Here is a 27,815-nt window from a genome sequence, read left to right on the forward strand (position 1 = left end):
AATTGGTTTTTACTAGGTGTTTCTTTTTATCACAGATGGGGAGGCACAAACCGCAAAAAACACTTAATTTCTTGGCAGGTTACCAGTTCTGGGATTCACTGATTAATCATACCCAATCTCATTTACTAACTTAAAAAAAATTATACCGTGGCAAGGTTCGTTTACATGACTTGGACCGAAGCCGCCACCACAATCTGCGGCAATCTCGTGTCCAGTCACAGCCACCAAGCCCTACACGGTCCCCAAGGCGCTCCCACGCCTCCCCGGTCCGCAAGGGAGCCCGGCGGCCCCTCGCGGTTCCGAGTCCCTCGGGAAAGGCCGCCAGAGGAGACCGAAGGCACCCTGGTGGCGGGGTGGGAGGCGCGGGCGGCACCACGGCTCCAGTTCCTGACCCCGTTATTCCACGGAAAAATGGAACATTCTGCCCCTTCCGCCCGTGCAGGGGCGGTGGGGGACGCCTTCGATCTCGTCTGGGAGAGACGACCCAGGCGCAGCCACCGGAATCCGGGATGCCGGGAGCCGCGTTACGGGAATCTCAGCCGCCTGCAGTCCCACCTCCTCGTCGTCGGCGGCCCCTAGGCCAATGCTGGGGTGCGCTGGGACTCGCAGGAGCCAATCAGCACACAGGCCCCGGTTCGGGGCGGGGCGCGGCGGGGGCGCCGCGGGGCGGGGTTAGGGGAGCGCAGCGCCCTGGCGCGGGAGGAGGGCCGCGCGCCGCGTCCGCAAGGAAGACGCTGCGAGCGACCCCGGGTTCCGGCGGGCAGCTAGGGGACTCGCGGAACTCTGCTGCGACCTCTGGTCGCTACTGAGCTGGGCGCCGCGCCTGCCTGGCCGACGGGTCGGGCCGGGCCTGGCATCGAAGGGGACACGCGCGGTGGAAACGCTGAGGATCGAGGCACTGCGGCCTGAGGTGAGGAGGGCCAGGGCGGAGTGAAGGAAGGGTGGTGTGGCGCGGGGTAGGGGCTCGGTCGGCGCGAACCGGCGACCCGGCTCTGGAAGAGCCGCCCCTGCGCGAGGGAGGCGTCCCCGACCGCGCGCGTGTCCCGAACTTGTCAGTCCCAGCATGGAAATCCCCACATTCCTCTCTCCCTGCTCCCACCTCCGAATTCGACTTCCCCAACTTTGTCACCTCGATTTCTCAACCCTAGGTACAGACCTTAACCCGACCACGCACACACTCGGGCGCACACGCTGGCACACCCTTCCTAAGCTCCCGCCTAGAACTCCCTTGGTGATCGTACCTCTGATCACCAGAGCCCACGTTTTTCCAGTTCCACTTCAATGCCTTTAGCCCTGTACTTGACCCTTCATTCTCTACTCGGAGCTCGATTTCTCTCCCCCAGAGCCTTCTTTTCATACTTAAATCGTAAGTCAGCATTGTTGCAAGTTCACAGTGGTTATAAGTATTATTAACATTTATTTTTGTCTTTTCTGTGTATTGTTTTGACCAATCCCACATACCACTGTATCCTAAAGAGAACAAATTCGTCTTTAAGATTACATTTCTTCCCCAAAAATTAAAGGTTTTTACAAGTAGCAAGGTTTTGTTCTTTTGTGGATGAACATTTACTCTTACCGCCAAACCAAAAAAGAAAGGTCAGGATTAAAATAAGATTTTTATTAGAGTTAAAAATAAGGCTTATCTTTTTTTTTTCCTTTTTTTCTTCAAAAGGAAATTCCTTTCAGTTTAATTTGTGTAGTATTGAGTATTTCAGCAACTATACTGCTTTAAAATAATTATTATTGGAAGGGCAGGATGAATCTTCTAAAAGATTATTTAGTTTAGTCCATGCTGTAAACAAACCCTTTAGACTCTGTGTGACTGCCAGCTTCAAGTTGGAACAGCTCTTAATTTGAAATTACTGACTCAGATCATCATATGAGCTGTTCGCCATTATCTTGATTTCCTAAATTTACATTAATACATATTTGTAAGAATTTTTGGACTATAAACTGGAATATTACATTTATAGAACGAACTTGAGATTAAGTTAGGCTGAGCTTTCCAAGTACTTCATTTTGGGCATAATTTATACATTTGTTTTTAATCACAAGTGAAAGAAAAAAATTACAAAGAAGAGTCAAAAGATAAACTTTGTAGTAGAATTTTTTTCCTCATCTCAGATCTGTATTAACAATACTATTAAGTTTTTCATAGGTAATTTAGAGCATTGTAAACACTGCTGTCAGCTAATACAGCATATTCTTATGTAACTAAAAAGTTCTCATTTTTATTTATGAGTTGCAGTGTTTTGAGTTCATTTAAAATTTTTTTCCTGAATTTGGCATTGCAGTTAAATGTTAGAGTGGATGTTGATTATTACATACCTGTGAAGTAGGTGTTACAGTATCTACTTTATAGACAAGGAAACAGGCTCAGGGTCCCTCTGTAAACTAGATCTGTGTGACTCCAAATCCTTTGCTCACAAACATCTTGTGTTGATGTTTTTCACAGAAAGTTGAGTGCTACAGTTTGGTTTGAGATCTTAAAAGCTAAACCAGAACTCCTCTACAGCAGCAGGCATGTTCCCCACCCCACCCCCAAACCAGAACTCCTCTACAGCAGCAGGCATGTTCCCCACCACCACCCCACAAACTATTTCGGAGCGTCTCATGTTAATGGGAGTCAGAATTCCCTAGCCTTAATGTAGCTTGGCTCCTAGAGAAGCATGGAATGTTCTCACAGGCTTCTGTATTTCTGTTATTGCAAAGGCAATGTAATCAGAGTTGAGCTTTCTATTGAGCTTTATTATTTTATGCAACAAAACTCAGCATTAACTACCTGCCACAGGCACTCGAAAGATGCCTAGATGTCATTAGGACCTTCAAAGAGTTTACAAAACTTGGGTTGAAAAATTACATGGATGCAAAGCAGTTTTAATTAAATATAGAGTGATACAGAAAACGTTACATATATTAAAGAGTGATCACTTAAGGATTAGAATGAACAAGGAATCTGCTGGAGTTCAGCCTTGAAACCTGGGTACATTTTGGATGAAAGGAAAAATAGTGGGAGCCCTTTTATAATATAGAACAGAGGACATAATATAGAATGGAATCTAAAGAATGTAATAGATGACTAGCATGTGGAAAGGGTCAGGAATATCTAAGGTATATTAATTATAGTAACCAATACATATTGAATGCTTATTTTGTACTGGTTATATGTTTCGGGCATTTTCCTCCTAATAAAGCATTTAAACCTCATAACCTTATGAGGTAGATCTTTTTTACACAAAGGGAAAGCCAAGCACAGAAAGATTAATTACCTTGTCTAGCTAATAAGTGGTAGATCCTAAATTTGTATTTAGATAGTCTGGCTTCAGAATCTGCGCTCTTAACCATAATGCATATGCTTTTTCATTTGTCATTCTTGAGTGACAGAGAGTAGAATAATGTGGCTATACTAGAGATCTTTTAAGCCCATTCTTGGGCTAAGAATGTGTCCACTTGTAGAGTGGATAAATAAATAAAAACCCACTGTTGTCCACTGGGTACTTAAAAGTATGTTAAATATTAAGACGTAAAATAATTATTGTGCAAATTTACAAGTCCTTTTAGGGAACTATATAAAAGTGCACTGGGAACAAAGATGTTTGTGAGAATGGGGGAAATTCCGCAGAAGAGATGTTCCATCTGAGTTAAGAGTAGAGCAAAGCTGAGTCAGGAAGGCATTGTAGAGGCAGGGCATAGCATAGAAAGAAGTACAGACTCTGAAAGAAAAACATATGTTAGAGGAAGACTAGTAGTTTGCTGTGGCCTGAGCTTAGAATCTAGAGATGATAGAAGGGAACAATGAAAGATAAAACCAAAGTGTGAATGGCATGCTGAGGCCAAACAGAAAGAAGCGTCAATATTTGCTTTGCAGTTGGAAAACTACAAAAATAATTTCAGCATGATTGGAGTAAAAGCCAGATTGCTTGCAGTTCTCTCTTTAAGTATGGTAGTGAGGTAACTTGAGGTAGAAGTCTAAAGAAGGATTTTATTTATCTGTTTTGCAGTGCTGGGGATGTAACCCAGGACCTCCCATATAGTAGGCAAACTCTGTGACTGAACTACAATGTCCCTCCCACCCCCAACCCAAGTGCCGAGTCCCTTTTTTTAAGAAGAGAGAGACTTGAATATTGGGAAAGATCTACTGGAAAAAGCAGGCACACCAAAGCCAAATTTTGAGGTGCTTCAAGTAGCTAAAGTGTTTGGCATTATTGTTCACCCTGTAAAGAGCTTTTAAGAGTGAGTGACAGCTTTAAGGTAGTGTTTTAGAAAGATTCATCCACCAACAGTGTTCAGAATGCTTGGGAGGTAGGAAAGAGACTGGAAGTAGGAAGGTTGTTAAAAGTAATGAGGTGACCAAATTAAATTGGTTGCGATAGAGGATAAAAAGAGACAGGTGGGAAAGACATTGTGAAAGAAGTCTGCATGAGACTTGTAACTGAGAAAAACCAAAGTATAATGGACAAGTAAGGGAACTGTGGACTGTATTGACTCAGGCAGTTGAAGAGGGTGGGGAAAAAGTCCCTGTAAGCCCCTATAATTTAAAGAAAAAAAAAAAAAAGTGTGTATTTATGTTTATGTGCATGCATGAACATGTACACATATAGGTAATGTTTTCAGGCCTTTTAAATTGATTTGAGTCAGAGACAGAATATGCACGATGATGATATAATGGGGGAATTAAAAGAAAGATCCAAGCCAGAATTCTTGAAATTATTTGGTTTTCAGGTAATAATTGAAGTCACATGTATTCAAATAAACTTCCATTTTAAAAGTAGCTGCCAAATACTTTATTATTCATAGCCAGGAAATAAAAACCAGCAGAGAAATCAGTAAAGGAGACAAGAATCAACTGCATCATTTAGTTACATAGGAACCAGAAATAGTTGCCACAATGCTACAGATCTCCCCACCCCGTTATATAGTATATTTAGTGAGATTTAATAAGAAATGTTAGCTGATAGAGGACTCTTTTATTGTATGACTATTGTATAGATTATTGGGATTTTTTGGTCTGTTTGTTTTAGATTATTGCTTTAAAGCTGCATGTATACATACCCAGAGCAGAACTCCGTTCCCTTTAGCACAATAAATTAAAATTTGTTCTGCCTCCAGATTTTCATTTTCTCTTCAATAATCAGTTTCATCCTTTGCTCTAAGGGAGATTGATTTAATTGTTACTTCTGAATAGTGTTTTATGTCAGTGTCTTCTGCATAGTCTTTTTGTTTTTGTTTTTGGCAGTACTGGGGATTGAACCCAGGGCCCTACTCTACCATTGAGCTACATCCCCAATGCCTTTTTAAATTATATTTTGAGACAGAATCTTATTAAGTTGCCCAGGCTGGCCTGGAATTTGGGATCCTCCTGCCTCCTGAGTAGCTATCTCTTGCATTTGGATGTTCTGTTTTATATATGCCCCCTCAATCCCACCACTTATGCAAAGTTAACTCATCAGAGCTATATGTCATATAGCACAACTCTGGTTAGTAGACAGGTATCCTGGGATTTTGCCATTGCTAATCTTAACTGACAATTAGAATCAATGATTTAAAGTTTATGTGTATGCTATTTCCTCTGTCAAGAAAACTCTTACACTTATTTTCTCTCTAAGCTTTGAACTTCTTGAATGCAAGAATTATTTTTTTGGCTTCAATTACATTTGTAATTTTTTTCTTTTTTTCCTTCTTTTGCTCTACTAGGAATTGAACCAAGTATACTTTACCACTGAGCTACATCTCTAGACCTTTTTTTTTTTTTTATTTTTTTTTATTTTGAGACAAGGTCTTGCTGAGTTGTCCAGGCTGGCCTCAAACTTGTGATTCTCCTGTCTCATCCCAAATCATGGGGATTAGGCATGCACCACAGCACCCAGTTTGTAATGTTTTATTTCTTAAGCAATGGTGAGAATATGGGTGCTTATCAAAGTACTCTTTGAAACCTCTTCATTTGACTAATAAAATAGTCAAAGATACTTTGTAAAAGGCCTTCTCTGTGAGGTTATTAATACATTTCATATTCTCTTCCTGAAACCTTGCAATTTTGTTTTTTGCATTTATTTTTTTTTTTTTTTTTTTTTTTTTTTTTTTTTTTTAATTTTTGGGTGCTGGGGATTGAACCCAGGGCCTTGTGCTTGCAAGGCAAGCACTCTACCAACTGAACTATCTCCCCAGCCCCTTGAGCTATCTCCCCAGCCCCTATGTTTTTTGCATTTAGTTCTGTAATAAAGCTGGAGTGTTATGTGCATGTGATAAAATAGAGCTCTTTATTATTGTTTTTATTTGTTTGTGGAACCAGTTGTCCTAATATTTATTGAATAGTCCTTTTTTACCCCAGTGATGTAAGATGCCTTTTTAAATATTTCAGATATTAAATTCCTAGTTTATGTGTATGTGTTTTTTGTTTGTTTATTTTTTGTTTTTGAGATGTGATCTTACTATATTGCCCAGACTGGCCTCAGACTCCTGGTCTAAAGTGTCCTCCTGCCTTCTGAGTATCCAGAACAATAGGCACACACCATTGTTCCCATTCTATAAATTTTTATATGTACTTGAGTATGTTTTAAACCATTGGTTTCGTTGTATATTCTCCTATGCCAGTACCATGTTTTAATTACTCTACCAGTATGTCTTAATAGATGATACAGCAAATATTCTCTTTATAATTTTGGCAAGTTGACTTTTGGCTATTTTAAAATTTTTTATATGAAATTTTAAATTGGTTTGCAAAATGCCGTAATTCTTTGCTATTTGAATTAAAGTTGTATTACACTCATTGGGTTTGATCCCCACCACATTTAAAAAAAAAAAAAAAAACTAAGTGAACAAAATGAAGGCATTGTGTTCATGTTCATTTACAACTAAAAATATTTTTTTAAAAGTTATATTGCATTTATGTATTACTTTGTGAATAATTGATAGCTACATATATATATTTATTTAATTATTTGTGTGTGTATGTGTGAGAGAAAGAGTGGTGCTGGGGATCCAATCCCGAGCCTCATGAATGCTAGGCAAGCACTCTTCCATTTGAGCTAAATCCCCAGCATGCCCCGCTTTTACATAAAGACCTTAGATATTATTAATGTACCTTTTAGTAAGGTTTTATACTTTTCTCCATAAAGTTCTTGGATAGTTCTGATTAGATTTTCTCTAATCTCTGTGGCTTGAGGTGCTTTTATTAGTAGGATTTTTTTCTATTACAATTTCTAATTGGTTATTATTAATATATAGGAAAGCTATATTTTTTAATAATCTTTTGTTCAACTACTAAGTTAAACTCTTAATCCTAGTAGTTTATCATTTTCTCATTTTTGATAGATTATCTTGTGTACAAATTTTTCTTTTACCATTTTATCTTATTTTATTTTTGGCCCCCCCCTTCTGGAACAATGTTGAATAAATGATGACTCCAATAATCTTGTCTGAATCCTGACTTTAATAAAAATCTTCCAATTTTTACATTTAAACCTATAAACGTTTACTGTAGGTTTGTGATATTAGTACTTAAGGCAGCAGCAGCAAGAGCTGTACTAATAACAGCTGTTACCATTATTGAGTATCTACTCTCAACCAGATAGATTCTGAGCACTTTGTGTGTTGATTAATCTTTACAGCATTCCTAGGTGGTAAGCAGATGATGATGTTATGTCCATTTTTACAGATAAGGAAAAGAAGTGAGGAATATTATATAACTTTCCCAAGATGGGGGACTGGGATCTGAACACAATCTGGTTCAGAGTCCCTCCTCTTATAATACTTCATTAAAATAATAGTCTCAAAAGAAACAAAAAGGTCTTAGTTTTCTGATGCTTTGTTATTATTTTTAAATTTTAGGTGAACAGTTATTGAATATTACCATATGCTTTTCAAGCAACTGTTAGAATGATTGTGTTGTTTTTTCTTCTTTATTAATGCAGAAACATTAATATCTTTTTTATTTTGAAGTACAGTAGTCTGCCTCTGTCTACAGAGGTTATAATCCAAGATGTTTCAAGGATATCTGAAACCATGGATAGTTCTGAACCCATAAATGCTGTATTTTTTCCTATACCTGTATATTTATGAAGTTTTATGTATGAATTAGGCAAAGAGAATAACAAATAAGGTAGAACAATTAAAATAACAGTGTACTATATTATTTCAAACTTAACGAATTATTTACTTTTGGAATTTCCATTTGATATTTTTGAACCTTGACTGACTGACTATAGGAAACTGAAACCATGGAATAGAAAACCGTGGATATAGGTTTATATGCTTATATTTTTAAGCTAAGTACTTGTTCGTATCACATTTTAGTTTTGTTTTCAAATATATTTAGACTTTTTTACACAAATATTTGTAATAATTTTGACAATATTTTTGCTATGTAATTTTTATTTATTTGGTATCCAAATGTCTGTGCAACTTACATTTCCAACCAAAATGGAGTAACAAGGAATGTTTTTTGATTTTACTACCAAAAAACAAAACAAAACAAAAAAAATATGAAACAATGGTTATCAAGGCACTGAACATCAGATGATGAAAGATAGTGATGTTGATCGATTGATTGATTAACTGTCCAATTTGATATTGGGAATTGAACCCAGGGGCACCTAACCACTGAGCCACATCCCTAGCCTTTTTTATTTTTTGAGACAGTATCTCACTAAATTGCCAAAGGCCTCACTAAGTGAGGCTGGTTTTGAATTTGCAATCCTGACTCAATCTCCTGAGTCACTAGGATTACAGGCACGTGCCACCAGGCCCAGCAAGACAGTGATCTTGGGAGATGAGAAACAAATGAGGTAAACCCTGCAATTGCTCTTGCTCGCTGCCTTGAGAGGTTTTAAACCATGACACAGGTAGGAAACCCATCACTGAGGCTACTGGATACTGTTGATTTGAAGGATGTGACTGGGGAGACCAGAGTGGCTAGTAGAGTTTACAGAACACAATACTGAAGAGAGGACCCTACAGAGAATTCTGGAAAGATTCAGAGGTTCTTTTCAACTATTCAGATGATTACTGATCAATGTGAGCCTATAAAGAAACTATGAAGGGCAGGGGGAAAAAAAAGAAGAATTAGAAGTAACAGGGCCTGACATTCCCACAAAGTCTGAAATAGTGCCTCTTCTCACCAGTCAGGTTAGAAAACATCTTAGTTCACAGGCTGTTAGGAAGAATATACAGAAGAGTCTTACCTCAATAGAGGGTTTATAATTAGCCCCAAGTATATCATCTCTAAAAACTCAACAAACTTGAAGTGTAAGAAATATGATGAAAACTATACTAAGGGGCATCACAATCAGATTGCTCAGTTGCTCAATCAAATTGATAAGAGATAAATCCTATATATAGCCAGAGGGGATAAAAAGACTTTTCATGCAAAAGATTAATAAAAGTGATAGCTGGGTGTTTTTTTTTTTAAAGCATACAAAGAACACTGATTTCAAGATTTGTAAACCTGTAGTTATCAAACAGTGTAGTAGTTGCATAAAGATAAGTAAATAGGTGAATGGAACAAAAAGAACAGAATTTTGCAGACTGCAGCCCACTTCCTATTTTTATAAAGTATTATTAGAACATTAGCCATCCCATTTGTTTATTATCTTGGCTACTTTTGTGCCACAACAGTAGATTGGCAATTTCAGCAGAAACCTCATGGTCCATATTTACTTTCTAGCCCTTTACATAAAAATTCACCTTTACATAAAAATTGCTAGAAATGAAAGTGCAGAAATAAATCCACATATATATAGACAACTGATTTTTCACCAAGGTGCAAAAGGTAGTTCACTTAAGAAGGAATAGCATTTTCAACAAATGGTTCTAAAACATTTGGTTACTTATATGTACAAAATGAATTTAAAATTCCTACTTACACCCTGTATAATTATTAATTCAAATGATTCAAAGACCTGAACATAAAACCTAAAACTTGGAGAAAACAGGAAAAAGAAATCCTTGTGACTTTTGGCAAATATTTCTTAGATACTACACCAAAAACAGAGTCCATTAAAATAGACTTCATTAAATTAAACCTCTGGTTTTCAAAAAACAATGTTAAGAAGAAGAATAAACCACAGGGATAAAATTATGTGCAAATCAATTTTCTAATAAAAGCCTTGCATTCAGAATATATTTTTAAAACTTTTAAAATTTAATGATAAGGAAACAAGAAACCTAATTTAAAAGTAAGCAAAATATTTAAACAGATATATCACCAAAGAGAATATATAGCTAAATATACACTTAACTAAATGACCTAGCAATTCTACTCCTAGGTATTCCCCATCCCTCTCCCCAGAATTAAACCATTTGTTCATACAAAAACTCAGCACTAAATTACAGTACATTCATTGACATATTATGTATATATTCAAAAACGGAAGTTTTTCTCCATCTGACATAGGTCAAGTGCTTTCTACACTAAGTAGATTATAGATTCTAGGAATATAGCTGGGAACAAAATAGGCAAAATTTCTACTTTGTATTCTTATATTGTTTTGGCACAGATCATGTATTAGTTTCCCAGGGCTACTGTAAAAGACTACCACAAATTGTGTGACTTAGAGCAACAGAAATTTATTCTCTCAAGGTTCTAGAGTCTAGAAGTCCTGAGTCTAGAAAGAAGCCTTTGCTTCTTCCTAGCTTCTGATTATAGCAGTTCTCAACATTCCTTAGCTTGCAGCAGCATCAGTCCAGTCTCTTCCTTTTTTGTCATTTGACATTCTTCTGTGTCTCTCTTCTTTAAAGGACACCATTCATTTGGGTACTCAGAGCCCACTCTATTCCAGTGTGACATCTTAACTAATTACATCTACATGGCACTATTTCCAAATGGGTCACATTTTCATATATTGGGAGTTAGGACTTCAACATATCTTTGGAGGAATGCACTTGAACTTGTAGATCCTTCTGCCTTGGTCTTACAAGTTATAGGGTTGTAGGTGAGTGCCACTGCACCTGGCAGGAATTAATCTTTGTATTAACTTAGATGTGCAATATATAGTGTTAAGTGAAAAAAAACAAGTAATAGATTATTTATCACTTGTGTGATTCCATCTTTGTAAAATAGAAAAGTGTATATTTAAGCAATATAAAGTTATAATGTATTCATAGAATATTTTGCAAGATTATTTGGTGGAATTACAGGGTATTTATTTTCACATGACATTTTTCTACTTTTCATTTAAAATTTTTTTAAATATAAATATATTTCCTTGTGTTATTAACTTATATCAGTCTTAATGTGTTTTAAACAATAATGGAGGATTCCATTCTTGGTCTAAGTTTTAACTGTATTTCAAAAAGGAGTCACCACTACTCATACTGGAATTTAACCTAGGACTGAGCAAACCTTAAAATGAATTTGTGACCATTTATGCATGGAGTAGTTTGGCAGTTGGAGAATTAGCAGTCTTAATTTAGTGCTATCAGAAGACAAAAGATAGGATTCCATTAAAGTACTACTTTTATAAATTCAAGAAAGCATCCTTTTCACATTTCTGTGGTATTCCATAGATATCAAGGAATTTGGAATTAAGTGTGAGTGAGCCTTAATGTTTTCTAGTATGTATCTAAACATAACACTAGACCAATGTGGTCCCAATTACTCTGGAAGCTGTGACAGAAGGATCACTTGAGCCCAGTAGTTTCTGGCCAGCCTGAGCAACATGGCAAGACCCTGTCTAAGAAAGAAAGAAAGAAAGAAGGGAGGGAGGGAGGAAGGAAGGAAGGAAGGAAAGAAGGAAGGAAGGAAGGAAGGAAGGGAGGGGGAAAAATAAATACATAACACTAGGCTATTTAATACTCTTACACAATTTTGATGGGATTATTTTATTCTGAAGATCAAAGGGTCTCTAAAATGGGATACTTTGTGCAAACCTGAAAACTAATAGCAAATAAGGATTTTAGAAGTATATATATAACGAATGTTACCAAAGTCAGCTTTCTGAACAAGACTGTTCTTTCCTTACAGCAAAACCCAATAAAAGAACATGACATTTGGAGGTAGAAGACTTAGTTTCAAATTCCTGCTCCTTCACTTACTATATTTGTGAATTGGGGTAAGTAATTTGTCTTGTCAGAATTTTTGTCTTTTCTTTGCTAAAGTCCAGTAAATAATCGCTGCCCTACCCACCTGCTTCCCTAGGATATTGGGAGAATTAAGTGAAATAATTTATGTGAAAGTATTTTGTGTAAGGTAAGAGTATCCAAATGTTAATGAACTCATAATTGGTTGTAATGGAATAGGGTAGATAGTTTTTTAAGTAATTAATTTAATAATTATTTAATGTAAGTATAATCAGCATTTTGCAAATTAATTTAAATTAGCAATGTACTATAAAAGATAACATATAGAAATTTCCCCCATCCTAATCCCTGTTCAACTTATTCATTCAATAAACATGGCTTTGCTTTGTATTTCATAATTATACTTTACATGCTGTTCTACAATTATAGTAGTAATCTAATCATAGTAACAAACTGATAACTCTACCTCACATGTAACGCTAATGCATTTTTCATGGGTTTTTTTTGTTCTTGAGTTAGATTTTTAAGAAAAAATAAATACAAAAATCACAGTCTCAGGCAATAAAAATTTATAAGGGGCATAACTCAGATATTCATCAATTATAAGTCTGCTGCTTTTCCTCCTACTTAGAAAATCCTTGGAAATGAAAGTGAGAATAAACAGCTAGAGTAGTTATCTCATATTCTAATTTTTTAAATAAGTCATTCATAAACTTTGTTACTTTAACATTAATAGTATCAAATTACTTGTGACACATTTCATAGCTACTTTTAACACACTGCTATGCTGAACTCCCATGGTTGAAGAATTACTGTTATAGAAGATCCACTCAGTTCTTTGCTTTGTCTGTCTATAAGTCATGATTTGGCTTTATATATACAGATTACAAGAAAAATAAATGTAAGCAGGATTGTTGCAATATATGCATAGAAAATTCTACAAGAAGTTAGGAGAAGGTAGTGCTATTAATAGAATTTTAAATTGAGTGTTTACTGTCAGTAAAATGAAAGGAAGGAAAAAATAAGCAGAATACTGTTAGTTCTGTCAATTTTAAAATAAGACAAGGCCCCAAATGAAGTTAACTGTGTTGCATATATTTTATAAATTACTGTTGTCTCCATCTCTTAGATTTGTACTGTGAAATCAAGTGTTTTAATAAATTTTCCCTCTCACTTCTCAATGATTATCTTTAAAAATTAGGAAATGTTACTTTACAACTGTTAAAATGTGAATCTTTTCTTTGCCCATGTCCTTTTACTTGTGTCTCATGACACTGCTCAGTTAAATGAGTGCTTTCAGGTAATCACAAATATTTTCACTATAATCATAAATATTTTGTTTTGTATTTTGTTATAAGAATATAGTACATCAGTAGAAAGATTGCCAATTTTCCAGAACTGTAGAGAAATCTCTATACAGTGTGAGCCAAGTATTGGGTAGAATGAGCGATCAGGCACATTACCACACATATTTTCTTTGTTTTCTGTTTTCATTAGCAGTTAAACAGTGTGGTAGAGTTTTCTGGAATGGGGTCATTAAAAGTGCTTCCCACCACCACCCCCTCCTTTTTTTTTTTAACCTTGGTTGGAATCAAACCCAGGGCCTTGCACATGTTGACATGTACTCTGCCACTGAGCTGTGTTCCCATTCCTAAATTAGACTATTTAAAGTTGGGGAGTAAGGAAAGAAACAGGTGGAAGAAAATGATTCCTGCAACTTAGTTCTTTTATACCTTCTAATGCAATCTAAACAATTCATTATCAATTAATTTTGTACGAATTGATTTACATGGTTAGTAAACACATGGTCAAGTTAGGATATATATTTAATAACAGAATATTCTGTTCTAAGTGTTAATACTGTGAAGCACCAATCAAGAAGTTAATAGTTAGGAAATAAAGTTCGCACATTCTCTTTTATTTAAATTGTATGATTTCGTTTTTGTAGTAGTAGGGATTGAAACTAAGGCCTTGCAAGTGCTAGGCAAATACTCTACCACTAAGCTACATCTCCAGCCCAAATTATGTATTTTTGCGTAAATACTGAAGTCACATTGGTTTATCACTGGAAAGTTGCAAAGAGGGTAATAGAGGGTTTCCCTCCTACCTCAGTTTCTCAAACACCCAGTGACAGCCAGCGTTTAAACTTCTATCCCTTCTAGAAATATTTTATTCATGAATAATGAAATGGGTATTTTTTTAAATTTTGTGTTACCCACAAATAATAGCAGATGTACATTTCTGTACCTTAACTGTGTATTTTAGGTTACATTATGTATCTATTACACAGGACTTCTTTTTTTGGAGGGTAAGGGGGTACTGGGGATTTTGAACCCAGGGGCACTTTACCACTGAGCTATATCCCCAACCTTTTTTGTTGTTGTTGCTTAGGGCCTCAGCCTTCTGAGTTGCTGGGATTGCAGACATGTGCCACCTTGCCCACCCTAGAATTTTTTTTTTTTTTTAATGACTACATGTATACAGTGTTTAGGCATACCATAATTTAGTGCCCTATCAAAAATCTTTAGGTTATTTCAACCATTTACTGTTGAAAACAGACCTGCGGTGAATAACCTTGTACATGAGTTGTTTTGCTCATATCTGAAAAGATAAAATAACTAGAAATGAAATCATTAGATTCAAATGTATATGTATTAATTTTTACTGATATTGCAGTATACCTTATATAGCTATGTTCCTTATCTGGGTATAGCCATCTTTGTTTTTAATTAAGATCTAATTTACAAATAATAAGAATTTATAGTTTTAAGTGTACAATTTATTGAGGATCTAATCCAATTTGTACTGTAATCTGCAAGTGAGTAACAATACCTTTATTGCTTAATCTCACAACATTGTGTTGATAACTTTCTGGGATTTATGTTTTTGTCAATATTATATAAGTAAAATGGTATTGGGATAGTTTTTGGTTTGTTTTTGTGTACTTTCTTGATATTACGTAAAGCTTACACACTCCAAAGTCCAAACTTCATGAGCATACAGCTCAGAGAGTTCTTAACATTGTCCAGGTCAAGATACAGAACCTGCCTAGCACCCTGGAATGTACCCTTTTGTTCTTTTCCCCATATAAAAATAGCCACTCTTCTGACCTCATCACCAAAAGTTAAATTTTGCTTGTTTTTGAATTTCATATGAAGGAAATCATGTGGAGTTTGCCTTTTTTAAATGTCTGGTTTGTTTCATTCTGTATTATATGTGAGATTGATCCATGCTGTGTGTACTTGTAAATAATTCTTTTTCATTGTCATGACTCAGTTACTTGAAAGAATATACCACAGTTTATCTGTTCTAGTGCTATGGATATTTGGTTGCTTTCCTTTTGCAGCATTTTTTTTTTTTTTTTTCTTTTTGGTGGTAGGGATTGAATCCAGGACTTAAAGGCATGCTAAACAGATGCTTTACTATTGGGGCTATACCCCCAACCTTTAACTGATAGAAAATATTCTGTGTATCTTTGGAAGAGTTAAGCATTGGTTTCATTTGGCTCTAAATCTTGTTTATGTAGCTTGTGTTTGGTTATAATTGAGGTCTAATTTAAATACCAGAATTCACCAATTCTTGATATACAATTTGATAGGAAACCCGTGAGTCTTTTGCATTTCTGCAGTCTTCTGAGCAGAAGCCCTGACTGCCTTTTTTTCTGAATTATCTTTTCAAGTTTGTTGGAAGATAGAAATAGTTTCTTCTTGTATAGCAAAGAGCAGGTTTTCTTACAACTTTAGTAGATAGAGATAATATCTCCTTTCAGAGTAAATGGCAGGCATATTTCCTGCTTATATTTAAAGATTTGAGTTTCTTAATCTTGGTCTCTTTTTCTCTCTGCTGTAAGGTGTCACCTGACTCTTCACAACACCCTATGGAGACTTAAGGCTTCAATTGCTGGAAAAAAAAATGTCCTAACTCTGACTACTGCTATTATTAAGAGTAATAAAGTCTTTTCTCTCTGACTTAAGAAGTTTCATCTTTCACCAGATTCCCTGAAACTCTGGCAGGCTAACATGTTAGCTCAAAAGTAAGGTAAAATCTCACCTCAGAACCTTTGTAGTTCTTGACAAAATTCAATAAATTTTGTCAAATCTGTAGCATCTTATAGCCAGCACCACACTCAGGTCATAGAATATTTCCATCACCCCAAAAAGTTTTATTTGTGCCCCTTCTCTACTTCAGACCAGGTGCTACCTGTCACCTTAGTTTTGCTATTTCTAGAATTTACTGTAAATCAAATTATATATTACAGCCTTTGTGTCTGGCTTCTTTTATTCAGCATAATGCTTTTGAGCTTCATTCATGCTATTGCATGTATCACTAATACATTCCAATTTATTTTGGGTTGTTTCCAGTTTAGAACTATTATGAATAAAGCTGTGAACATTTGATTATGTCTTCATGTGGACATGTATTTTTATTTTTCTAGGGTACATTCTTAGGAGTAAAAATGTCAAGTCTTACAGTGTGCTTTTAACTTGATAAAGAACTGCCAAATCGTTTTCCAGAGTGATCATTTTTCATTCCTATATGGGTATTTTTATTTTGTATCTCTCATTTCCAGTGAGTTTGAAAGTTTCTTCATACATTTTGCTTACTTATATTTCCTTTCCTATAAACTGCCTGTCAAATATTTTTGCCTATTTTTCTAGCAGTCTTAGAATTTTTCTAGTGATTTATAGCCATTTTTCATATATTAGGGAATGTTTCTGGTCATGTTCAAAGTTACAGACTTTTTTTTCCATTTGCCAAGTGTCTTTTAAAAGGTTTCTTATAGTGGGTTTTACCATGAAGAAATTTGTGTCTGAAGTTCTTAGTCTCACAGTTATTCACTGATGTATTAGACTTCATATAATATAGAAACAGGATTGATCTCTTAAACTGAAAGTATAAATTATGTTTTCTGTCACTTCTATGTAATAACTTCAGCAGGAATAAAGAAAAATATCCTGAAGACTAACTTTCTGCATTCTCGTAAGAGTTTTACCACCATTTAGAAAACAGTTACATAAAAGAAATAGGAAATAGTGTTTTAAGCTAGGTGTATATTAAAAAGTATTAAAAATAATATATGTGTCTGTTACAGAAATATCTATGCAAGATGTTGGCGTTGCAGATTTGGCTAGTGAAAGCTTTGCTTATTTTCCTCACAACTGAATCTATAGGTAAGGTTAATGAAATGTCCTACCTTCTAACTCCACAAATTAGGTTTATGTATTTTTATATACTTATATAATTACACTTATGTTTAAAATCACATTACTATGCTTATGTTTATTCTTTCTAGTGTTATTGAATGTGTAATGTTGCTTTAAAATGATTTTAATGAATAAAAAATACTCTTAATTTGTTTTATGTAAATTCCGTCATTCAATAATCATAAATGATATTTAGCTATACTACAGTATCTATAAGGTGGGGAGGGCAAAAAAATTATTAAAATTAAAGAATTGGAGAAAAATATGTTAAATCTTAGCGCTTCACTTCTTAATTGCCAAAAGTGTCTCTGAGCAGTGTGATTGTATTACTGTTATGAAGAGATAGCTGAAGCTATTCAAACTGTAGTCTGTAGCCTGATGTCCATCTGAGAACTAGTCATTACTGATCCACCATGAGATAAATACAGAAATAAAGAACACACATTTAGAAACTAACAATTTGGTATAGCCATGACATCCAAGTACAGAATTAGTGAACGTAGCAAACAAAAGTGTAAGTCTGATGGATTGGAAGAAAAAACCGATCTTTCATCAAGATAGTTTAAGAAGCCTTGCTTCTTAAGTCCCTCTCCAGGCCTTCCTTATTTTTTTTTTTTTTTTTTTTTTTTTTTTTTTTTTTTTTTGTGGTGGTGGTAGTGCTGGGGCTCAAACCCAGAGTTTCACATATGCTAAGCAGGCACTCTGTTACTGAGCTATATTCTCAGCTAACCTTCCTTGTTGTTGCTTTTTCTGTTTTGCAGTATCAGAGATTGATCCCAGTGGTGCTTTACCAGCTGAGCTATATTCACAGCCCTTTTTTTATTTTTTGGGACAAGGATTCAATAAGTTGCCCAGGTTGGCCTCAAATTTGTGGTCCTCCTGTCTCAGTCTCCCAAGTAGCTGGGATTACAGGCACACACCATCACATCCAGTCTAACCTTCCTTATTTCTTGAACCCAATTTTCTTTCTTGTATTTTTCTCCATTAATTATTGATTAGAGTAGCCCTATTTTCTTTTCCAACAGTTCAACTTTTCAAGTATTGAAAGACCACTTTTCTGTGTCTCTGGGCCCTCTTTCCCAAACTAAACTTAGCCAGTTATCCTAATCATTTATTTTAGGATGTGGCTTCCAATCCTGCACATGCTCACTGCCCTCCTCATTCTTTTCTTGGTTGCCTGTATCACATCATGTTACCATCCCAGTTCTCCACCTTAGCAGATGTAGGACTTTGACTCATCATTTAGTCTGTGCCTCAAATTTTCACGCCTGTAAGATAGGGATAATAATGATCCTTAACTCTAGGCTTATTGTGACGATTGAGTTAATATAGGCTAGTGTACAGCTAACAGTAGACATTACAAAAAGGATAGTTATGGTATATTATTATAAAAAAGATTGAATAAAATGCACTTTATTTTAAAAATATATCAGAACTAGACACTAGACATGGTCTGATTAGTATCTCTGTTACTTACTTTGATCTGAACATCATTTTTATAAAGTAATAGCTTCCTAGCTGCTAAAATATAGCAATGTTTCATGTTAAACTAGTGACGAACAAAAATTCTCAGGTTATTTTCAGATGAATTACTTTTAAGCCATATACCTAAATCAACCTAAATTGGAGATACTTTCTCCATTGCAAATGTCATTGTATTGGTTTTAGCCTATTCTAATCTTTCAACAGAATTTTTAATTTTTTTTCTCTTGGAACTAGGAATTGAACTCAGGGCCTTGTGCATGGTAGGCAAGTGCTCTACCACTACGCTGTATCCCCAGCCCTTTTATTTATTTTTTTTTTATTTTATTTTTATTGACACAGATCTCACAAGTTGCCTAAGCTGACCTCAAACTTACAATCCCCTTGTCTTAGCCTCCCAAGTAGCTGAGATAACAGGTATGTGCCACCATAGCTGGCACATTTTATTTTTTGACCCAATATAATTGTTTTTTATTAGGAACTCTTATCCCATGCATTTAAAACTAATACATTTCTAATACATGTAAATAAATGTAATTTATTAAATTTCTAATACATTTACATTACATGTGGCTAATGTATTTATTGTTAAGACTAATAAGAATTCCTATAAGAAATAGGAAATTCTATTCCCTACATTTGTTGTTAAAATTAATACATTTGGTCATTTAGTTACATTCAGTTTTTGTTGCCCCTTACTATTTCCTTTGTTGTCTAAATTTTGTTACGTGGATAATACATTTCTGTCTTTCTGTACCCCATCTAAACCACCCCTCCTTGCCCAGTAGCATTCAGGACTGGAGAAAGGAGACTACCACTGCCTATCTTCTGGAGAGTTTAATTAAGATTCTGTTCAAATCAAGGAACAGGACAGATGGTGGGCAAATATGAGTCATGCTGCAGTCAGTCAATATTTCCTAAGAAAAAATGTGAATATTTTATGAGCTGAAGCATCTACAGGTTTTCTTAATCTAGTTTGATATCTTGTGTATTTCTTTACAAATAGACATTAAATTCAAACCACATTAATTGTCAGTTGTATATCTTTTTTTTTAGGGAATATTTTAGTGAAAGTTGGAGTCTTCATTAAGTGACACCAGCTAGAAACCATTTTGTACCAGAAAAACTTTTTTTTCTTTCTTTCTTTCTTTCTTTCTTTCGTTCGTTCGTTCTTTCTTTCTTTCTTTTCTTTTCTTTTCTTTTCTTTTCTTTCTTTTTTAAACAGTACTAGGGATCAAACCTAGGACCTTACACATGCTAGGAAAACACTCTACCACTCAACTATATCCTTTGCCCAGTCCATTTTTATGTTTTAAAAAATTTTGTTCCTTCTTTCAGGTGAACTTCTGGATCCCTGTGGTCACATTGACCCTGAATCTCCAATAATACAACGTGGCTCTAATTTCACTGCAGTTTGTGTGCTAAAGGAAAAATGTATGGATTATTTTCATGTAAATGCTAATTACATTATCTGGAAAACAAACCATCTTACTGTTCCTAAGGAACAATATACCGTCATAAACAGAACAGCAGCCAGTGTCACCTTTACAAATGTGGTTTCACCAAATCTTCAGCTTACTTGCAACATTCTTACATTTGGACAGATTGAGCAGAATGTTTATGGAATCACAGTTCTTTCAGGATGTAAGTTTTGTTTTTTTTTTTTGTCTTACTTCTGATTTTATCATGACTATTGAACTACATTTTTAATGTTTTCCTTTAGTCTTTTTGAAATGGGGTAACTTGTAGGCTCAGTGACTTCTGGATATGCTTTTAAAAAAAATAAGCATAGAAGTAGGACCTACATTTGCATTAATATTCAAAAATCCTAAAGAATAACACAAGCATTTTTCCAGTTTTCTAGAAAAATATTTTGGCTTCAGACTCCCCCCCATAAAAGTTATTGTTGATTTTGAAATCTGTGAATATATTCATAGGAAATTTCAGTATCCCATAATTGCTGTGAAAATGCTATGTAAAGCAGCATCCTCAGAGTGGTAAATAAATACTGGAGAAAGACCTTCTTAATGATCAAAGTAAAGTATGTAAACTGTCCCAGTTGTGGTAGCACATGCCTGTAATTCTAATGGCTCAAGAGGCTGAGGCAGGAGGATCATGAGTTCAGAGCCAGCCTCAGCAACTTAGCAAGGCCCTAAGCAACTGTCTCTATAATAAATTATTTTTTTAAAAGGGCTGGGGATGTGGCTTAGTGGTTAAGTGCCCCTGGGTTCAACCCCAGTACCAAAAAAAAAAAAAGAATGTAAATTATGATCCAAAAATAGGTTATCAGATTTGCAGATGACTCAAAATTTCAGCATTTGCTTTTCTTGCAGTAGAGTTTGGGAAAATAGTAAGAACAGAAAGATAAATGAATAATTTTTGCTGCTACTAAATTGCCTTTTATCAGCAGAGAAATTATTGATTTTTTTTTTAGCCAGTTATTAATGAAAGTTGATTTTTATGTAGAAAATTAATGTGAAACAAACAAGTTAATGACAGCTATGATATAAAATATGTATTACTACCTATAATTGAGTTTTAAAGTTTGATTAGAAAGAAATTAACTTTTTAGTCACCAGTCTTTCATTATGTCCATAATTTTGTCTTGGGTTTGTTTTTCTGTCTAAGGGGATATATAAATTGGGTAATATTTGTGGATGTGAAGATTTTTTAATTGATCATTTTCTTTTAGTTCCCCCAGAAAAACCTAAAAATTTGAATTGCATTGTGAATGAAGGAAGAAAAATGATGTGTCAGTGGGATCCTGGAAGGGAAACATACTTGGAAACAAACTTCACTTTAAAATCTGAATGGTAATTTATTTTAAGTTTGTGCTATGTTGGATTTATTAATAAGACTTTTTACTGGAAGTTTTATTTTATCAAGCAATAATATTGAGTCTAAAATTTTAAACAGTATATCTTCTGTTTTAGAATATCTCAAATATATATGAAAGTAGAAAGAATTTTATAATAAATCCTCCTGTGTACCCATCACCCCACTTCAACAATGATAGCGCTCATGATCAGTCTTACTTTATGTGTATCCCACCCCATATTATTTCCAAGAAAATCTCAGACATCTTCTACTCATAAATATTTCAGTACATAGCTCTAAAAGACAAGGACTTTTAAAAAACATAACCACATACCATTATTATACCCAAATAATTTAAAGAACTTTAGTATCAGTTTTTTAGTTAGTACTAATTTCCTCAGTTATCTCATAGAATGTGTATGTATGTACGTATATGCATGTTTGTGTGTGGGTGTATTTTATATTTGTTTGAATTAAGATCCAAATAAACTCCATACATTGCAAATTGATACTTGTCTCTCTCAAACTACACTTTCTATCTGCTCATTTTTTCTTTTTCCTTACAATTCAGTTGTTAAGATAACTATTATACATTGTTTAACATATTGTCATCCCTAAAAAGTGCCAAGAGCTACAGATTTGATTAAATTTGGGTTTGATTATTTTTCCCCTAGAAAATATTTCATAAGAGTGGTATTTACTTCCATGAAGATCCACTGCATAATGTCTCATTGAAATTTTTATCTGATACTAAAATTGAGCCTTGATTTCAGGTGTTGTTGGCCTATTCATTCTTTTTACAATTTCTCATTAGCTGGGTGTGATGGCTTATGCCTATAATCCTAGCCATTTAGGAGTCTAAAGCAGAAGGATCATTGTGAGGCCAGCTTTGGCAATATAGCGAAACCCTGTCTCAAAATAAAAACAGGACTGAGGGTAGAATTCAGTGCATAAGACCCTGGATTCAATCCACAACACCAAAAAAAAATTTTAAATAAAAGAAAAATTTCTCATTGGTTTGTTTCAGACATTAAAAAGTTGAAAGAATTTCATAGTGAATAAATACATACATACCCATTATCATTTAACATTTTTTGTATCTGCTTTATTATGCATCTATTATCTATATATCCTTCCATATGAATTGATAAATGGATCTATCAGTCCATATTTTTTGTTAATACATTTCAAAGTACAGGCATTAGTACTTTTTTTCATTAAAGACTTCAGTATATATATTATTAAATTACTTTTTTAAACATAAAAAAGGTTGAAAAAATCATCTAGATTCTCCAATTAACATTTTTCTATATTTGCCTTATCTATTTATCTATGTCTCTTTCTCTTCATCTATCAATCCATCTCTCTTTTTAGCATATTTCAAAGTGCAGGCATTGATATTTTGTATCCTCAAACACCTTTGCATATGCATGATCGAATTCAGTATATGCTTGCAAGTTTGATTTTGTTTTTAGGTAAAATTTACATATAGTGAAAAACACGACCTTAACTGTATCCTTCAGTGAATTTTGGCAAGTGTGTACACCTGAATAGCTCAGACTAAAATGCGGAACATTAGTAACACTCCCAGAAAGCTCTGTCATGCTCCTTCTCAGTCAATCCCAGTCACCACCCCACCCCATGAGGCCACTCCTTGTCTGAATTTCTTCACCATAGAGAATATATTTGCCTGTCATATTCATGTAACAATACAGTATACACCCTTTTGTGAAAGGTTTTTATGACTCAGTACAGTGCATCTGAGATTGAACCTTATCACATCCCATTAGTTTTTCCCCTGAAGCTCTGACCAGTCATAAATGATTATTTGTATTTAAGTTCTAAAAAAATTTGGTTTTTTTTTTTTGGTTTTGTTTGAGTTTTTTTGTTTGTTTTGTTACAGTAGTGAGAATGGAACCTAGAGCTTCATGTATGTTGGGAATGCCAGGCAACTGTACTGCCACCGATCTACAGCCTCAGTCTTTTTTGTTTGTTTTTTGTGTGGTTTTTTTTTTTTAGTTGAGATACTTAAAACTTTCTTATATTGATAGGTTACTTTCTTCAGATAGGAGAAGCAAAACAGTGTTAATATCTTATTTTTATTACCAGTCTTATAATGATTCTGTAGCATCCCCAGAAGTAGATGAGGGATTTCCTCCCTAATTACGAACTTATATTTGAACATATTTGATATATTTCAATTCATTATAGTTATTATTCTTACTGATGCTCATACTGTCCCATCCTTAAGTTGGACAAGTTATGCAAATTAGCTTGTGACTCCTTTGTCACAATTTCATTAGTCTTTGATGTCTTTCTTGATTTCTGATAGGATATTTTCCAGGGTCTGCTTTTTTTATTCAACCATTTCCCAAGTGTCCCTGGTTCCATTTAGTATGAACTACCATAATCTATCCAACATTTATATCTCCTTTCTTCTGCACAGAAAACTCTTAATTCCCAACCTACCAATATAATTATTAATTTACCATATCCCACCATAAACACAACTACAGAATAAGAGTCAGTATTAGCATCAATAGTGTGATTACTGAACATTTTAATATTTTTTCCTGCACAAAGAAAATATGTAGTCAAATCACTGTATTTTGAAGTACTTGAAATAGTTACTTTCTATGTGGTTGTACCATAAACTCAATACATAAATTAATATTTTTTAATTTTTCTTTCCCTTTTTTTCCTGGTGGTACTAGTGATTGAACTCAGTGGTGTTCTAGTACTGAGCTACATCCCCACCCTCTTTATATTTTATTTTGAGACATGGCCTTGCTAAGTTGCTGAGGCTGCTCTCAGACTTCTGATCCTCCTGCCTCATCCTCCCAAATCATTAGGATTTCAGGCATGCATCACTGTGCCTAGCTAGAAATTTTTCTGAATAATAATGTAAAATAATAAATTATCCCAGACTGGGGATATAGCTCAGTTGGAAAGAGTGCTGGCCTCTCAAGCACAAGGCCCTGGGTTCAATCCCCAACACCACAAAAAATAAATAAATAAATAAATTATCCCAAAAAGTCAAATCTTTGAAGTAAAGTATATTCATAGAGGTCTAGGTTCTATACTTGTCTCTTCTTTATTATTTCCTTCCTTCCCCTAAAGGTTATCCATTTGGGATTTTGGTTTGCTTTATCCTTTTATTTTTAAAAATAATGTTTGTATATAAATATTCTAATGGAGACATAATTTATACTCATGTGACTAAATAGCATTACTTGAAATTCTCTGTGGTGACAGAAATCAGAAAATAGTTGCCTGGTTTGGACTACAAAGTGACTGAGGAAATTATCTGCCTTGAGGAGCTGGGGTTGTAGCTCAGTGGTAGAGCACTTGCCTAGCATATATGAGGCACTGGTTTTGATTCTAAGTACCACATATAAAAAATAAAGGTCCATCAATGACTTAAGAAAACTTTTTAAATGAAGTTATCTGACTTGACAAATTCTTATACCTAACTTTTAGTGTGTTGTGCTTGGAGAAGCATATTTTGCTTAAAGAAGGATATTGCTGGCACAGTAAAGATTCTGTTTCCAGGAAAGAGAAGAACAGTACAGTAATTCCCCCTTATCTGCAGTTTCAGTCTGAAAATATTAATTGGACAATTCCAGAAATACACAATCCTAAATTTTAAGTTGCACATTGTTCTGAATAATTTGACAAAATCATGTAGTGTCCCTCTCCATCCTGCTCAGGACACAAATCATCCCTTTGTGCAGCATATCCATGATGTTATATGCTGCCTGCCTGGTAGTCACTTAGTAGCCATTTTGGTTATTTGATTGACTGTTGATAATGTGGCAGTGCTTATATTAAGTAAAATTTATTTTACTTAGCAGTGGTCTCCAAACACAAGAGTAGTAATGCTGGCAATTTGAATATGCCAGAGAGAAACCATCCAGTGTTTTTTCTTTAAGTGAAAAGAAATAAGTTCTTAAATTAACAAGGAAAGAAAAAAAATCATATACCAAGATTTCTATGATCCAAGAAAGAATGAATCTATAAAGTTGTGAAGAAGGAAAAAGATAATTATGCTAGTTTGGCTATCAGGCCTCAGACTGCAAAGGTGATAGTCACAGTACATGACAAATGCTTAGTTAAGAGACATTCTTATTTGTGGATGAAAGATATGAACAGAAAACATGTTATAATTGATAGCAACATGTTACACCAAAATGCATTGAGCCTATGAGAAGATTTCAACAAGTGATCTCCTGAGGCAAGTGACACCAAGACATTTACTATAAGTAAAGGATGGTTCTGTGGATTCAGGAATACATTTGAAATGAAAAATACTGAAGAGGCTACATCTGCCAGTGAAGAATCTGTTGGTAGAGTTGAAGTTGATTAAGGAAAAGGGATACCATCTGAAAGAAGATGCCCAGTAGAACCTACATTCATTAAGGTACAAAGGCACCAGGGCATAAAATATAGGAGGACAGATTAACTCTGGTATTATGAGGCCACACTTCAGGCAGATGAACTCACATGCTATCAACCAAAAAAAAAATTGCCTGTGTTTTAGTAACAATCATGTTTTAATACCAGAATTACCAAGTGTGGGTGATAAGCCATCTGGTTTATGGAATGGTTCTATCAATGCTTCATCCCAAAAGTAGAAAAATCCTTAAAAGAGGAAGGATTGAAAGTTAAAGTCATACTGATAATGGTGCATCTGACAATTTTGAATCTGTTTGCTATGAAAATGAAAAGGTCAAGGTGATGTTTTTACCTCCAAATACAATTTAATTGCTTCAGCCTCTTGACCAGAAAATAATTGACTTGTCAAGGGCACATGTGGCCATCTGGTGTTTGATTACATTCAATCAGCAATTAATACAGACCATAATTTGCACATAATGTGGTGCAGAAAATCATTCACTATTGCTGAGGTAATAACATTTGTCAAAGCTGCAGTGGATGAATTAAGACTAGAAACTAGCAAAGTATGATGGTGCGTGCCTATAATTCCAGCTGCTTGGGAGACTGACACAGGAGGATCATAAATTCAAGCCTGGGCATCTTAGGCCCTATCTCCAAAAAAAAAAAAAAAAAAAGGCTAGGGATGTAGCTTACTGGTAGAGAGCACTTGGCTCGCATGTGCAGTGCCCTTCTGTTCAACCCAGTGTGATTAGAAAAAAAAATCCAGAAAATGTAAATACCCACTATAAGAATTTATAGAGTGAAGTGTATGATTTTAAAGGATTCTCAGGGAAGTTAGGAAAATCATTTACATAGTAGGACAAGTTGATGGAGAAGGATTTGCCAACATGCTTACTGAAGAAGTAAAATACTATATTGGAGGCCTTTGAGAAGTATTAAATGAGGAATTAGAAGAACTTGTTCAGTCCTCTACAGAGGAAGAAGATGAAGAAGAAGAAACTGAAACAGAACCAGCAAAGTGAACATTCCAGAAATTTGCCAAAGTTTTAATTGCACAGACATTAAAGAACAAAATTATGTAATATAATCATCGGATAGAATGCATTAAAAGCACTTTTATGATCACCAAAGGATTATATCCTCTCTAGCAACAGTGTTTCAATGAGTTAAAAAGACATAACAATTTCCAATTATGATGTTCTTCCAAAAGGTTTCAGGGGGAAAAAAAAAACTTTGACTGTCAAGGATCCCCAACTGTTGACATCATCTGCTGCAGACATCATCATGGTTTTCTTATCTATGATCAACTGAAACATATGATTCTCCTCCTGACTTATTGTCAGGAGGACAGTAATATTCAGTTATTTTCTCACAATGCCTATATCATTCACCTCACTTCGTCTCATAATGTAGACACTATATCATCTCACATCATCACAAGAAGGGTTAGTACAAGAAGGTTTTTAGAGACCATATTCACATAACTACAGTATATTGTTATAATTGTTCTGTACTATTATTAATTTCTTCCATACCTAATTTATAAATTAAACTTGATCATAGATATATGGGTAAAAACATAGTGTATATAAGGTTTGGTACTATCTGAGGTTTCAGGCATATACTGAGGGGTCTTGGAATGTATCTCTTGTGGATGAATCAGGACTACTGTACAGGGATCACAAGGAAATTGATAATTTTTGGAAAAGAGTCACAAGAAATAGAGCATAAAGTTCTAAAATACAGTATTCTTTGATTAAAACTTTGAAATAATTTTGTCTTAAGATATAGTTTTATAGAAAAGCAGGTTAATTTTTAAGAAAAGTCACTTGATTTTAGTTACAAGCTAAAATAAGTGCAAACTTTGCTGCAACAATCTGAGTCTTATCAAATTCTTTT

At 34.8% G+C, this 27,815-nt stretch overlaps 1 protein-coding gene across 1 annotated transcript in view; it reads left to right on the forward strand.

The window, feature by feature from the left end:
* Positions 1-720: 720 nt before the first annotated feature.
* IL6ST (interleukin 6 cytokine family signal transducer) overlaps positions 721-27,815 on the forward strand; it is a 46,538-nt gene continuing 19,443 nt past the window's right edge. Inside the window, exons 1-5 of the mRNA XM_079145263.1 lie at positions 721-910; positions 11,960-12,047; positions 17,108-17,186; positions 20,040-20,345; positions 21,394-21,514. Coding sequence (XP_079001389.1) covers positions 17,123-17,186; positions 20,040-20,345; positions 21,394-21,514 — 491 coding nt within the window. The 5' untranslated portion in view covers positions 721-910; positions 11,960-12,047; positions 17,108-17,122. The remainder of the gene's footprint in view (positions 911-11,959; positions 12,048-17,107; positions 17,187-20,039; positions 20,346-21,393; positions 21,515-27,815) is intronic.

Source organism: Sciurus vulgaris (assembly GCF_902686455.1).
Source record: "Sciurus vulgaris genome assembly, chromosome: 6".
In the NCBI taxonomy this organism is placed as follows: domain Eukaryota; kingdom Metazoa; phylum Chordata; class Mammalia; order Rodentia; family Sciuridae; genus Sciurus; species Sciurus vulgaris.